General features: G+C 40.2%; 1 protein-coding gene across 5 annotated transcripts in view; it reads right to left on the bottom strand.

Annotated features, from left to right (window-relative positions):
- The window catches only part of MAGI2 (membrane associated guanylate kinase, WW and PDZ domain containing 2), a 1096261-nt gene that overhangs the window by 203206 nt on the left and 876372 nt on the right, over positions 1-16683 (bottom strand). For 3 of the 5 annotated variants that reach the window (XM_045031453.1, XM_045031468.1, XM_045031457.1), the window contains exons 8-9: positions 12589-12710; positions 11179-11361 (exon numbers count right to left, since the gene is read on the bottom strand). In XM_045031453.1, coding sequence (XP_044887388.1) covers positions 11179-11361; positions 12589-12710 — 305 coding nt within the window. Of the gene's footprint in view, positions 1-11178; positions 11362-12124; positions 12254-12588; positions 12711-16683 lie in introns of all 5 variants that reach the window. The other 2 variants (XM_045031437.1, XM_045031446.1) reach the window with 2 other exon arrangements.

Here is a 16683-nt window from a genome sequence, read left to right as displayed (position 1 = left end):
ACGGCCTAGCGGCCAGAGTCCATAAACACCCCCTTCGGGGCGGGGTAGCACGGCCTAGCGGCCGGAGTCCATAAACACCCCCTTCGGGGCGGGGTAGCACGGCCTAGCGGCCAGGGTCCAACAACCCCCTCCTCGGAGCGGGGTATTAAGGGGTGGGGTAGGGGGACTCGGGCCCGCCCTCTCCACCGAGCCCCGACCCAGGGCCCTGATTGTGGCAAGCTCTCCTTGCCGCCCGCTCGGCGGGGATCCGCCCGCAACACGCCGAGCGGTACTGCAGCTTTAAGGCTGTCAGTCTCGACAATCCCCCTGGGTCACTTCCTACCCTGTCTAGCCGGACGTCTGCGTTGTGGGAGCGGTTCCCCCGTAGGTCCCTCACGGCCGGCGTCCCTCCCCGGGGTCTCCGGGGCGGCCTCTGCTCGGCTGACGCCCCGGTCCAGGCTCATGGGCTCTCCTTCTGCAGGAGCTGACGGTCTGCGTCCTTCTCCCCCGGTGGCCAGCCCAGACTGAGCAGACCTGCAGGCTTTTACACTGGTCTGCCAGTTGGAGCATGCCCAGCAGAGCTTCCTGGGCGTGGCTTCCTCTGCTAGCAAAGAAGGGTTAACCCCTGCTGTACCAGTGCGGGGCTGTCCCGCCCCGTCACACAGCCCCTATCCCTATCAAATTCTCAACCAGTTCCTCCTTAGTTGTCAAAATCAAATCTAGGGCAACCTCTTCCCCAGTTGCTTTCTCCACCTTCTGAAATAAAAAATGGTCTCCAATGCATTCCCAAGAACTTGTTGGATAATCTGTGCCCTGCTGTATTATTTTCCTAACAGATGTCTGGATAGTTGAAGTCCTCCATTACCAAAAATCTTGTGCTTTGGATGATTTTGTTAGTTGTTTATAAAAACCTCATCTACCTCTTCTTCCTGGTTAGGTAGTTTGTAATAGACCCCTACCATGACACCACCCTTGTTTTTCACTCCTTTCAATCTTACCCAGAGACTTTCAACAAGTCTCTATGTGCTATTTCCAACTCAACCTCAGTCAAGTCTATATATCTTTGATATGTAAGGCAACACCTCCCCTTCTCATAGAATCATAGGACTGGAAGGGACCTTGAGAGGTCAACTAATCCAGTCCCCTACACTCATGGCAGGACTAAGTATTATCTAGATAATTCCTTACAGGGGTTTGTCTAACCTGCTCTTAAAAATCTCCAATGATGGAGATTCCACAACCTCCCAAGGCAATTTATTCCAGTGCTTAACCACTCTAACAGGTAGGAATATTTTCCTAATGTCCAACCAAAACAGCTCATTGCTTCTTGTCCTATCCTCAGAGGTTTACAAAACATTTTTTCTCCCTCCTCTTTGTAACAACCTTTTATGTACTTGAAAACTGTTTTCATGTCCCCTCTCAGTCTTCTCTTCTCCAGACTAAACAAACCCAATTTTTTCAAAATTTTCAGGGTTTCAATTTTCCCTAATAGGTCATGTTTTCTATACCTTTAAAACATTTTTGTTACTCTTCTCTGGACTTTCTCCAATTTGTCCACATCTTTCCCGAAATATGGAACCCAGAACTGTACACAATACTCCAGCAGAGGACTAATCAGCACAGAGTAGAGCGGAAAAATTCTTTCTTGCTTACAATACTCCCACTAATACATCCCAGAATGATGTTTACTTTTTTTTGCAAGAATGTTACATTGCTGACTCATATGAAGCTTGTGGTCCATTATGACCCCCAGATCCCTTTCTGCACTACTCCTTCCTAGGCAGTCATTTCCCATTTTGTATATGTACAACTGATTGTTCCTTCCTAATGGAGTACTTTGCATTTGTCTTCCTTGAATTTCATCCTATTTACTTCAGACCACTTCTCCAGTTTGTTTTGAATTTTAATCCTATCCTCCAAAGCACTTGCAACCCCTCCCATCGTAGAATTGTCTACAAACTTCATAAGTGTACTCTCTATGCCATTATCTAAATCATTGCCTGTCTTTCCTGAGCAAGCTGTACCCTTCTATACCAATATTCCAGTCATGTGTATTATCCCACCAAGTCTGTGATGCCAGGTATGTTATAGTTGTGAGTATTCACTAGTATTTATAGTTCTTTATTGCTCATACTTCTTACATTAGTATACAGACATCTAAGATACTGATTCGATTTCCCCTCTATGTTCCCTCTTGTCTCTCCTTTGTCCCTGCTATAATTGCCCATGGTCCCTCCAGATTCTGACCTTTCTCCCAGGTCTCCATGCTTTTGACTTATCTGTGGGCTTTTGTCTCCTGCTTCCTATCGAATGTAGTTGGAAAGCCCTCTTCACTAGGCATTAGTGACGATATTGAAAAAGATAGGTTAGATTATTAAATTTGACATTACATTATAAAATTCTCCTTTTCCCTGACATCATGCTACATAGAAAACAGCTTCTTTCCCACTTCTTGATAGTTCTTGTTGTTAAGCAATGACACACTCTTTGTCACTATTCTTGAACGAAAGGGTACATTAGATGATCATGACTACTCCTATTCTCACCAGACATTTTTGCCTGTTCAGACCAGGGGCGGCTCTAGCAATTTCGCCGCCCCAAGCACGGCGGCACACCACAGGGGGCGCGCTGGTGGTCGCCGGTCCCGCGGCTCCGGTGGACCTCCTACAGACTTGCCTGCGGAGGGTCTGCTGGTCCCGCGGCTCCGGTGGAGCATCCGCAGGCATGCCTGCGGGAGGTCCACCAGAGCCGCGGGACCAGAGGACCCTCCGCAGGCATGCCTGCGGGAGGTCCACCCGAGCCGCGGGACCAGCGGACACTCCACAGGCATGCCTGCGGGAGGTCCACCGGAGCCGCCTGCCGCCCTCCCGGCGACAGGCAGAGCGCCCCCCGCGGCATGCCGCCCCAAGCACGCGCTGGGGTCTGGAGCCGGCCCTGGTTCAGACAAACATAAAGCCAGATCATGTGAGAGACATATTAATGACATTTCATACAAGAAAATTGTTTCTGCAAATGGAGCACTTTTGGTAACTACAGAGTTCAATGAGTGTTGCTTTTAATGGAACTGGCAACTTGCAAAACTTGCTAAATTTGACCTGATAAAGGCGAGGTTATACAATAATGTATTTATCTTCCACTGAGCTAAGTTACATCTCTTGACCTAGGAGTCTGCAGATATATTATCATGATTTCAGATGGAGGAGTTAAGCTAATGGATTTATGAGAGTTGTATTTCTTCATGCACTGGCATTCCATATGACAAGAACAGCCAAATGGGACAAAATTGTCTGAATATAACCATGTATCTCTCCTTTCTAGAGAAAGGAATACATTGTTATCCTCCAAAAAAAGCCTTACAATTCTAAGAGCTCTAATTTTGCTTTGTAAAATATGTAACAAAAATTGCATATCACATGTTTTTCATTTATGCTTTTGGCACTTTTGGAAATTTTTTTCATAATTCCTGACCTTTAGTTATGTCTAGGAACTTATTCTGACATTGGAAATAAGAGAGTGGAAATTAAAACTCTCACTAATGTAGCTAAGTGTAAATTACTATCCATCTGTGAAAGGTTATTTTAAGGAAATTAAGCACAGAAAAATGTGCATGAAAGAGAGGATACATATTATACAATGGTCCATATTTCAAATCCTATCTGTGTTTATCACATTTGCCATTTTAATTCTTAATTTATTATATTTTATGGTGTAGTGGCTCTAAACATGTCATTATCTTGTGCTCTGGTGAGGATAAGGGAGCTATGATCAATAACAGTACATCCCCATTAGCTTTGATGGTAGAGGCCTGTGTTCTTGATACTGAAGGACCAGGGTTGTACAATCTCCGCTATCTCTGATTTATATAACAGTGCCAATTATTCACAGCAAATGAATCATTTCAGTTTGATGTGTCCTCCACCTGGGATTTCTGTCCTGGATCTCTTTGTTTGTACTATGGTCTCTGTTCCCAGTTAAGAAAGGTTCACTGATTTACCTGCAAACACCTTTGGTTTCTAGGCTGCATGAAAACATCTCATCGTAACAGAATGAAGGGGGCCATAGGTGAGGCGGCCAGAAACACAGACAGTAAATGCATTACACTGGTGGGCAATCATGGGTACACACATTCAAACAACACAGTCAGCAGACTGCATATGCAACTTCTCAGTCTCTATGAACCCACGTTTCCATAGAGAGAGCTGAAAGAGTACCTCTAATAGATTAGCCAGTAGATATAACATATATTATACACGTGAACACACACCTGCTCATGTGTATAATATATGTTACATCCAACTGAGGGCGGTGCTATATATAGTCCCACAAACCAGTGCATAACACGTTCAGTGAATTTTACACCCCTAAAATCTGAGTGTCCCAAGTCACAGTTTGCTAACCATAGGGCCAGCTGTGCAGCATTATCTGTGCAGCATCTGTTTCAGAACAGAAATACTTGCCACAAACTATGTCTAATATGAGCCATCTCATCTTTCTAAACATATCTTTTATCACATGAAATGAAGGAAGAACATTCTGCCTATCCAAAACCCCATTACATTTCTACATGTTAACATGGTTACTGAAGAAAACAAAATAAAAATGTTTAGTTTAATATTCATGTTGCTCACAATACAGGGCAGAAATTGAATCACTTATACTATTAAATCTTGAATTCCATGGATATTTTATATGGCCCAGAGTTCAGTCACATAAAGATGTCTATAAAAATAGCTATATTAGAAAAAGGCTAGTAGCTATTTAAATGGTCAGTTTAAATTAGGTCTTGTTTTGCTGTTTTTCCGATGGTTTACAAATCCACATACGGGAGCAATTAATTGGGCAAGGGGGTGTAAATTAGCCCTAGCTTACAAAATACTTAGGATCAGACATTCTTTTGTTGCTTTATAAAGATGGTAAGAATGAATCAATGTACAGCTGCTTTGATGGATGAAAGTGAATGAAAACACTACAGCATCTTGAATTATGGGGTTAAATTAGGATTAAGCCAGAACCAGAGTCCATTCAATTCCATTTGTGCTGGTAAAGAAAAAATAAAATCATCCAAATGAAGTCAGACAGTGTGTGCGAGGTAGAGACATTGGGTAAAATTTTCTACAGCGCATCAATGACTTGAAAATCCAACTCCTGTTTTCAAAAGTGACTTAGACACTTAGGAGTTTAAGTTTCATTGAAATTCAACAGAAATTAGACCCCCCAGTGTCTGAGTCACTTTTTAAAATGGGAGTTAGACACCTAAATACCTTTGAGGATCTTGGCCTGAGGCAAAAGTTTTTTCGACAAACTACCTTTATGCAAGACATTAATAAAAAACAGACTTAATTTCAGATGATTGAGAGCATTAAGGAAATTAAATTAACAGCTCTCTTGTTGTTTTTACTGGTGATCAGACTGGAGAGGAGGGGAATCAGGGAGGACTGGGAGTCTGGACTAAATGCATAGGTGACTCAGATAAGAGCAGCATGGGAGAGTCTGGAATGGATTAGAAGGGCAGAGAACTGGAACGGGTACAAAGAAGGGCCACTAGAATGATCCGAGGAATGGAAAGCCTGTTGTATGAAAGGAGACTTGAGGAGCTCGGTTTGTTTTCCTTAACCAAAAGAAGGATAAGAGGAGATATGATTACACTCTTTAAATATATCAGCGGGATAAATACCAGGGAAGGAGAGGAATTATTTCAGCTCAGTGCTAATGTGGACACGAGGACAAATGGATATAAATTGTCAGTCAGGAAATTTAGGCTTGAAATTAGACGAAGGTTTCTAACCATCAGAGGAGTGCAATTCTGGAACAGCCTACCGAGGGAAACAGTGGGGGCGAAGGACCTCCATGACTTTAAGATTAAGCTAGATAAGTTTATTGAGGGGATGGTATGATAGGATAACGGGTTTAGTCAATAGGTCAATAACATGCCACAATGGTAATTAGTACAAAGGGTCAATGATAGGATATTGTTAGCCCTTTCCAGAGGGTCTGGCTGGAGAGTCTTGCCCGCATGCTCGGGGTTCAGCTGATCGCCATATTTGGGGTCGGGAAGGAATTTTCCTCCAGGGTAGATTGGCAGTGGCCCTGGAGGTTTTTCGCCTTCCTCCGAAGCATGGGGCAGGGGTCGCTTGCTGGTGGATTATCTGCTACTAGAAGTCTTTAAATCATGATTTGGAGCATTCAACAGCAGAGTCAAGGGAGAGAATTATTTCAGGAGTGGGTGGATCGGCTTATGTGGCCTGCATCTTGCAGGAGGTCAGACTAGATGATCATAATGGTCCCTTCTGATCTTGAATTCTATGATTCTATGATATTATGATGGGAGCAGGATGCATCAGAGAAGAGGGCAGGGAGGAGATCCATGCCTAAAGAAAAAGAATGGAGAGAGAAAGGAGACACACATATGCAAAGTTGAGAAGAGAAACTGGGTAAATTTCTGGTTCCACTGAAAAGCCTGGTTGACTTCAACAGGTTCAGGATTTCACCCAGGGAGAAAGGCAGAGACACGGAAGAAAGCAAGCAAGCATGTAGATATAAGAGCACAAACAGATTGTCACAGCCAGGTGGTTGGCAGTCAGACCTAGTAGTCAGAGCCAATGTCCACAGTCATGAGACAGCAGTCAAGAGTTGGCTGGATCAGGATTTCAAGGGGTCAGAGGCAAGAGACAAACTGGAGATCAGAACCACGAATCCGATTTCAAGAGTCATGCTGGGTAGGGATGCCAAGAAATTAAGCCATGGGAGTGAGAAGCTCAAGGCAATCCAGAAGCACACAGTCCAGAGCAGAGTGGAGCCCAGTTGTTCAGACAGCTTCCTGTTCCTGCTGCTGGCTTATCTAGGGCCAGCAAGCCAATCAACCACTCTAGTACTTCACCAATCAGGCCTCAGGGCAGAGCCTCACTCTGGGTCTGGGCTTTGTAGGTCCCAGGTAAGCAATTGTCAGCTGGCTGCTGGAGGAGGGTTGGAGTGCGGCCGTTCCCATGAATCCTGTGGACCCAGGATTGAGACCATGGATCATGATACAAATTTACTTTTGGTAATGTTTGGGGATTTAGTCACAAGGGGCTGAATACTCAAAATCAATAGACGTTAGGAGCCTAACTCCTTTTGAGTATTCAGCCCAGGGTTGGCTACCTGTACCTTAAACAGGTTATATGAAGGGTTAATAATAGACGTTTTCTTTTGCTTCCCCCACACCACCACTAGTAACTGAAATATTGTCGCTAGAGATGGGCCCAAAACAAAACCCTAGGGAATGGTGTTTAGATGCTAATCTAGACCCATATCTCTGTAACACACTGGTCCAAAACCTCACATCTGGACAATCACAAACTGTGATGTTTGAAATCCAGATCTAAGTTTTGCAACTCAGGTCTATCTCTGGCCTGGTTTTCACAAAATGCACAAGATGTAGCAATCTTCTTGGTACTGAGAAAATAAAAAAAGTATGAAGAAAATGCAATAAAAACAGAAACCACATGAGGATTTGAATTCAATAATTTTGAAATAAAAACAGATACTTTATCCAGAGTCTTGGTTAACTCATTGGGAATTTACAGGTATTATTTTTGCCACTGGAGAGAGCTCACATTGTATAAAGGCAATAGAAACATTGAGAAGTATAAAGAAAAATTAATTTAAGAGAGATGAACACAAAGACTATAAAGTTCAAACAAAGTGCATCTTCTCCCTTAGGTCATATTACTAATATCTGGTCACATGTGAAGTTTAATGAACAGCATACTTTAAAAAAATGAAAGTGAACAAGATAAGATCCTCTTCATAGTATACAGGGCATTATTAAATAATTACATATAAAATAATGTTATCACGTAAATTTTTGCAGTATTGCCAATCTCAAGCATTCAAAGTCATGAGGCAGGCCCTGAAAAATTAAGAGATTGGCAAAAAAGATGAGATTTTTAAAACTAAATTTGGTATTCTCTTTGTTTACTTTCTGGTTATTGAGCCTTTAGGGTGCACTCTGGTCACATTTTCAAGCAGTTCTCTGCAAACAAGAGGGCTAGAAACTCACTTCTTTAAGAGGAAAGCTGAGATTCTCAAGTAATCACTTGACTCCAGAAGCCAAATAAATAGAGACTCATAATAAAATTGTGAGAGTTGGCAACAGTATGTATCAAAGGTAGTAAGTCAGGTAAAATCATAAAATTAATTTTTCCTTTTATCTCATAAATCCAGAGTTTTTGGCTTTAGTCACATGGTAGGCAGGGTTTTTGTGGGGAAGGACAGGCGTGTGTCTCCATGGCCACTAATCCAACCAGTTGCCTGACATAACATCCCTAGACCCTAGTTTTACTTATTCAAAGTGGTAGGTACACTGAATTTACATAATTGTCCATCTTCCACTGCCAGCCTATTTGCAGTAAGGAGCCTACAGTCATCACCATTGAGGGCAAATGTCAACCTTCAGTAGCAGGGAGGCCTTGCATGGGCTTCCTTGCTAAGGCGTATTTTATCCCAAAACAATAAAGATCCAGCACCTATTATTGCTGCAGCAACTGCAAATCTTCGATTTTGCAAGAATCTTGACTTTGTATAGACTAATTACAATGGTCCCCCTGAGATGGGCACAGTTATTACTTTGACACAAGAGGCAAGAAAAGTGTATCATAGGAGGTGCTGTTTTTTAGAAACACACAAGAAAAGTACATTTATATAAAAAGCCTTATTCTTCATCCAACACTTATTTAACTTACAAAGTAGATTTGTGTCCCACAATGGTTTAGAATAAACAATTTAAAATAATAGGTAAGCGAACAATCTATTTTCTGAAATGGCTCCAAGGAGGACTATTTGGCAGAACGTGAAGTGCAACATATCTGAAGGTGAGCAGACTATGAAAAGGTGTCTGAGGAACAGGAAGCACAGTTTAGGACACATGCAAAGGAGTGGGAATGAGGAAATCTGGGTTATTTGCTACAGACCTGTTTTATAAACCTTACGTTTTTAAATATCCCTGTTTCTCAGTTTACCCATTTATAATATGAAAATAACAACATATCCCTACCTCACAGGGATGTTGTGTGAGGCAAAATTCATTAACCTGAAACTCTTGGTTTATTTTACTCAGGTGATAACTTGATAATCAGGGAGCTGCGGGGAGTCAACTAAGGGCAAAATTTAGCTCAATATGTACTTTAATGCATATACATATCAGGTTTATTGAAATAATAATTCTGTGTTTTGAAATTCTCTCTCACCTTTACTCCTTAATTTCCTTTCATTTGTGGTTTTCAATAAAATCTTCAGTACTATTTTAATGTAAGTTTTAAAAAATATATATTTCTTCATAAATGCCCATCTGAATAAATGTGTTTACTTATGCTAGACAATCTGTTTCACCTTGTATTTAGCAGTGACATTCTAAGTACATTTCCCAGACCTGAGGAATTCTGTGTAAGCTTTAAAACCTCGTCTCTTTCACCCATAGAAGTTTGTTCACTTATATCACCTCACCCACCAATATATGTATAATATGTTACAATATATTAACTCACCCACCTTGCCTCTCAATAAATGTTTACAACAACCACAATCAGTGTTGCAACTGACCAATCATGCAGTTTCAGTATCAGGCTCTAGTTTAGTTGAAAAGACACTCAACCATTCCACTCAGATTATTTCATAGGAATCCTGCTTCAAGTCTTAATCAAAGTATGCTGGGTCATAACAACCTGCGAAGCCCTCTGCTGCAAATTAGGCAACATGAAGATCAAGGCACAGCTCAAGAGCAATTCATTGGTTTTACTGTTAACAGGATTAATTAGTCTCTTCTGAGCATGTCTCTGATGCACCATTTCTTCTATTAATTAGCTTCTTGAATTTTAACCTTGTGTACCAAATTGCATTTTGAGATTGATATCAACAATGCAACTAAAGTTCAAGCTGATAGAACAGTTACAAGATTTTACAAAAAATAAATCTATATTTTAATTTGTTATATCTGCTGGCTGCCACTCTTTACTTGGCATCAGAAACCTTCCACCATTTTAATGGCATGTTTTGTGCAAGAAGGGCATTTTAAAAATAGTCAAATTCAGAACCTCTACAATTCCTATTTGCATGGTCTTACAGAAGTTTATTTGGTCTTACAGCACCAGGAGTAGTTTGAGGTGGTATATCCCAACATGTTATGGTCCGGGTTATTCCCTCCCCCACAAAAATCTGCAGAAATGAGGACTGAGGGAGTAAATCTGCAAGGATCCCCACACAGTGTGCTCTACATGTGTGTACATGGGGCTTTTCCCTACCATAGATTAGACTACCCCTATGACTCTGGTTTCCGGTGGGGGGCCCTGCAAAGATAATATAGCCCCAGGTTTTATCTCTTCTCTAAAAATCTCTATCAGGATGGAGGGAGAACGACATGTGTGTCCATCAGTCCTTCCTCCAGAAAAGAAATGGAGTTTGAGTTTGTGGCCTGTGTCTCCACATGCACGGAATCCTCATGGGTAATCTGTTGAGAAGAGCATCACATCTGAGATTTGCTATGCAGATGTGAGAGAATTTTACCGTAAAGAAGTAAAAGTTTGCTTCAGAGATCTTCATCACAGGAAAATATTGTGAGGAAAAAATAAAAGTTTTCCTTTCATTTCTGGAAAGAAATACTCCAGAGAGATACTTCCCTTGGGAAATATTTTCTGAGGTAGAGATATTGCTCTTGCTCCAGAGGTGGATGAAGTCTTTGTCTAAAAATCTTTTTTGGGGTGAAAAATGTAGATTTGGTGACTCCAAAAATTTTTGCAAGTGTGTCAGTTTTGCCAAATTGTTTGTGTCAAAACAAAACAATTTTTTTTGAAAAAAAAAATTGTTTTTTCTTGATATGACTTTTCATTTTGAAATTTCCTTCAATTTTATTAAAAGAAACAGTAAACCTTTTAAAAACCTCTCAAAATTTAAATGAAATGTTTCATTTGACCAAAACCAATTTTTTCTAACTTTTTGACTTGCTAACATTTTAAAAACATTTGTTTTAGGTTGACCAAAAGTGATTATTATTTTTCAGAATGGCCAGCAACCCAAAACACTAATTATTCACACAGCTCTGCTTGCACCTTTCAGAATGACAGCATGAACACACCTGCTTATTTCTGCACTTCAGAAAAAAGTGCTGCTCAAAATCTAAGGCTGAAGTCTGATAATTATATCAAGGAATACAAGAACCAACTTAATTACCTGTTTCCATTTTGCCATCCTGTGCTGCAGGCCCATCAGGAATTACACTCTTCACCTGTAGAAACTCATCTGGCTCATCCCCACCAATGATGGTAAATCCAAAGCCCATATTGCTCTTCTTGAGAGTTGTGCTGAGGAAAATTCCCTTCAGTTGTGATGCATCACGGGTGAAGAGTGGTTTTTCTACATCAGTCAACACAAACAAAAAGAAAATAGTTCCAGTGAAGTCATAATATAACACAAACAAAAACAAGAGAAGCAGCAGCAATAGTAGGTGGCAGTGTGGCATTTTGATATTAAAGGAAATAAAGAGTGTAAGCATTCCAGGAGAAATAAACACATTAGTGAGTCCTTATTTTATATTAATACAAAACCAACTAAGGAGGATTTTTCTATCTATGGCAGATCAGTCTTGGGGGTGGAAGGGCTAGGAATGCTCTTTGATATTGGAAATAAGGTTAGAGATAGATTGTTGTGTAGCTAAAATATTTACACAATGATAAAAATAATATGCAAGGTAACTTTGAACTCTTAATAATTATTCCTAGCCTATCAATTCAGCTTTGTATATCAAATAATTTATAATTAGTTTCCCCTCACACCGCCAATAACAAAAAAATATCCATTTATTTCAGTAATTCAGACAAAAGGGTAAATTCCAGATAATCTTTTCACCCCAGACAAATGGAATTTCAGTTTCTGACAAATGACATTTACAATCGGTGTGACAGTTCAGTGACCTTTACATCTGTTTTCAATGTGCGTCAGTGTAAATTGTGAAAATTACCATCAGGCAAGAATAAGCCTCACCTGGCTTCTAGTGCCTCTCTTCTGTGCTTTATTTTGCCAAAAAAAGGTATGAAAAAGGTGAAAAGGTTTGTGACTTAACTTATCTCACTACTTTTACAACAGTGCAGCTTGGCTAACAAGCAGCACTTGGACATACCATACAGACTGTACATTCCAGCATTGTCCCGCCGACACTGAGACAGGTCATTCACACTGCGAGACCTCTGAGGAGCAGGATGCGGGTGAACGTGTTTAGGCCTAGGTAATGTTGATGAGGCGCTTTCTACTGTTACAAAGAAGAACAAGCCTCATTCTTTGGCTACAACCTTATGTCAAAACTTACTCATCTATCAATATTGACTTTTGCTAATACATTTCTTTCTAAGCTCAATCACTTTCACATTATCAAGATTCAGTGTTCTTGTAAACTCCTACAGCAATAGTGTCTGAGGCTTCAATTTAAATGATGTTTGCTAGATAGGCTATCTTAGAAACATACTGAACACCAATTAATGCTAATTCACAGACTATGTTATTTTAACCAGACTATGTTAAATCATTGTCATAAAAACAGGAAAGTATAGCAATTATTTTCTTCTTAAATCTGACATGGTACTGTACCTCGGAAACCTGAGGCCTGCATAGGCTTTGTTCCAAGTTCTGCGTTGGGCATGTTATGCTGCTGTAGCTTCCTTTTTGCTTCTAGGACAGGATTTTCAAACTGTGTTCTTCTATTTATGTGGCTGAAAAAAATTGGTAATGATTAAAAATTGAGTCCATTTTGTGAAAAATTATTATTTACTTCATGGGATCATCATCATGTGGGTTACCTGTGTGTGGCTGGATTGTGCAACCCTTACTCCAGCTTAATAAACAGTTACTCACACAAGTAGTCATGTTGTAGTGAATGAGAATGCACAAGTTAGTGCTCATCAGTGCAAGTCCGATATGCACAACCTAGCTCATAGAGGAAATAATTGGGAAGTAGAACAGGTCAGGAATTTTTTGACAAAATATTTTTTCTTTGGAAAACGCCAATTAGCCAAAACTGAAACTGTTCATGGGAAAGGGTCAGTTCTGACAATTTCTTAGTTCAAACATTTTTGGAAAAAAGTTTTGAAATTATCAAAAATGTCCCATTTCAACATTTTCAAGATGATTTTTTAAATAATTATATTAAAACAAATATAAACAATAAAAAAGGCCAAAAGCAAAACAAAATAATTCAAAAGTGTGAAAACATGATGTCGCAATTTAGCCTAAATTAAAAAAACATATTTTTCATTTGTGAAAATTTGAGATTCTACCTCTTCCTCTCAATTCATGATAGGAAAATTTTTCATAAACTTGAAAATTTCTCTGATTGGTAAAACTGTTTTCTTCCCAGCTCCATTTGGAAGTTCTCTGTCCTTTCAACTTGCTGCACTCTGCTGTAAGTGTAAAGTTTCAATTAGGGCTGTCTCTTAATCACAGTTAACTCACGTGATTAATTAGAAAAAAATTATCGTGATTAATCACAGTTTTAATTTCACTGTTAAACAATAGAATAGCAAGTGAAATTTATTATATATTTTGGATGATTTTCTACATTTTCATATATATTGTATTCTGTGTTGTAATTGAAATCAAAGTGTATATTATTTTTATTACAAATATTTGCACTGTAAAAATGATAAAAGATAGTATTTTTTAATTCACCACATATTAGTACTGTAGTGCAATCTTTTTATCGTGAAAGTGCAACTTACAAATGCAGATTTTTTGTTACATTACTCCACTCAAAAACAAAACAATGTAAAACTTCAGAGCCTACAAGTCCACTCAGTCCTACTTCTTGTTCATCCAATCGCTAAGAGAAACAAGTTTGTTTACATTTACAGGAGACAGTGCTGCCCTCTTCTTGTTTACGTCACCAGAAAGAGAGAACGGGTATTTGCATGGCACTTTTGTAGCCAGCATTGCAAAGTATTTACATGCCAGATATGCTAAACAATTGTATGGCCCTTCATGCTTTGGCCACAATTCCAAAGGACATGCTTCCATGCTGATGATGCTCTTTAAATATTAATACATTAACTAAATTTGTGACTGAACTCCTTGGGGGGGAATTGTATGGCCCCTGCTCTGTTTTACCCCCACTCTCCAATTTATTTCATGTTATAGCAGTCTCAGATGATGACCCAGCCCATGTTCATTTTAAGAACACTTTCACTGTAGATTTCACAAAACACAAAGAAGGTACCAGTGTGAGATTTCTAACCAACCTAAGGTTTAAGAATCTGAAGTGCCATCCAAAATCTGAGGGGGACGAGGTATCTCCTGCAAATGTAAACAAGCTTGTTTGTCTTAGCAATTGGCTGAATAAGAAGTAGGACTGAGTGGACTTGCAGGCTCTAAAATTTTACATTGTTTTATTTTTGAATGCAGATATTTTGTGCATAATTCTACATTTGGAAGTTCATCTTTCATGATAAAGATATTGCACTATAGCACTTGTATTAGGTGAACTGAAAAATACTGTTTTTTTTACAGTGCAAATACTTGTAATAAAAATAACTATAAAGGGAGCACTCTGTTGTAATTGAAATCAACATATTTGAAAATGTAGAAAACATCCAAAAATATTTAAATAAATGGTATTCTATTATTGTTTATCAGTGCGATTAATCGCACGATTAATTGAGATTAATTGTTTTAATCACTTGACAGCCCTAGTTTCAATCCATGTGACTATATGCTATTCTGCAATATCACTGAAAAATACTCCAGCAACACAGTTTTTCAAGTCTTCACTACATATGATTTCTATGCATGATTCCAAGAGAGAAACAGGATGGTGTTTATCATAGTGGTCCTGGATAAGCTGAAAACAAAATTAGTTGTTTATAATGAAATAGAAATCTTAACCCCAAAAGTGACTGTAGAGGCAAATTGCTTAACAAAGTAACGAATCCATTATGTGCTGGATTCCCACAGCAGCAAACAAAATTATACTAAAGATGAAATTTTAATACTCTACTATATTTCTGTTGTATTTTATAAAAGAAAACAAGGGGAAAAGTGCAGAAACTAATTCATGTAGTATGAGAGCACTGAAATATGAAAAAATGTCATTGTAATGCCATAACTTCTCTCTTAATATGTAACATTTCCCATGGCCTATTAGCATGTGTTCTTCATGTGCCTTTGATAGCCTGTATCTCATACATAACTTTCTCCCATACATTATGTTGCAGAGCATGTTATCAGGAGGATACATTTTTTATTGATGAGGGAACAAATCCAGCAGGGTGGAGATCATCTCATGTGGCATGCTTCTCCTGATGAAGGAAGAGGGTTTGAGGGCACTCAGAATCAAGCAGGGTTGGGCAATTAGCTAGATATTCATGTGAAGTTGTTGGATGTGTTGTAAATTACTGTTGCTCCACAGAGGTAAATATTTATGCACACAGGACCAGCTTTTCCAAAGAGCTCTCACAGAGAGCTGCAGGGAAAATCTGGTCCTGATTGTGGATGCTAAACACTTGAAGATCTGACCCTGAGCTCTCTTAGAATCACAGACTGTAAAAGGTGCTGAGTACATGTAACTTCCATTGAAGTCACCTGCATGATCCCATGCTAAGCAATTCTCAAGGCCCTACCCTCTAGGCAGCGTTATTTAAAAAAAAAAGAAAATATTCCAATGTTCATTAAACCAAGGGGATAGAAGGGATACAGCAATGTATCCTTAGGTGACCTAATATACCTGGTAATCCAAAAGGCGATGTCAGGTGTTCGTCACCCAGAAAAGAATTCTATTGAAGTCAACAGGGACATTTGTTTTAAAGAGTGAAAGTGAAAGAAAGTTGCCAAACTTTAAAGCTGCTATCTGCTTAACCAAGTCATCACTTGTAAATGTGGCGGTTAATAATAGGTAGAGCTGCAGGTTTGTGTAATGGGTGACACTCACCTCTTGTGAGTGCCTCCTAGAGGCTGGGTGGGGTACTGCAGGCCTTTCCTGGCATCCCCCGTACGTTGTTAGCCTTGCTTGGTGGGTCTTCAGTGTCTCAGCCCTTTGGCCACATCTCACAATCAAAAGTGAACCCCTTTCGGGAGTATTGAAGTCAAAAACAAACACAACATTCTTCAAATCCCAGGCTCAACCTGGACTCAGCCCCTCCTTCCTCAGGTGCCTTTGCTCTTCAGCCCCTCCTAGGTGCCTTGGAGTCTCTTCCTGCTCAAACTGTCTGCCCTCAACAGGTTATCAGCCCCATCTCTGGGTCCTTTAAATCCAGCCCTTTGCTTGTGCTTCTAAAGGAGACCTGTGGCTTAGGTCACTTCGGTAGCAGGGCTGCCCACTACTCTGGGTCCCAACTCAGGGACCCTATAAACAGCAGCCATGTACAGCTGCCTCTGTTTCACTGTGGCTATTTCATGGGACTTTTCCCACATAGTTCCATTCTCTTCACCCTTAGCTCAGGGCTGAAGTTCTCAGATCCTCTCTCCGTCAGGTCCAGTAAATGCAGCCCATCAACCCCTCTGGCCAGAACTGAGCACCCTTTCTTGCCCTTCTGGTCCCAGCCAGAAACTGACCTGGTCAGGCCCTGCAGCTCCTTTTATATGAGCTTGCTGGGCGCTGATTGGCCGCTTCTATGTAACTTTTCTAGGCAGGACTAGAGGACCCACCTTTGTTGCTCCTTTCCTGAGGTGAGGTGTGGTAGAACCATGAGGCCTCCA

Source organism: Mauremys mutica, chromosome 1 (assembly GCF_020497125.1).
Source record: "Mauremys mutica isolate MM-2020 ecotype Southern chromosome 1, ASM2049712v1, whole genome shotgun sequence".
Classification (NCBI taxonomy): Eukaryota; Metazoa; Chordata; order Testudines; family Geoemydidae; genus Mauremys; species Mauremys mutica.
The sequence above is the reverse complement of the archived record's forward strand: the minus strand, read 5'-3'. Positions and strand labels throughout refer to the sequence as shown.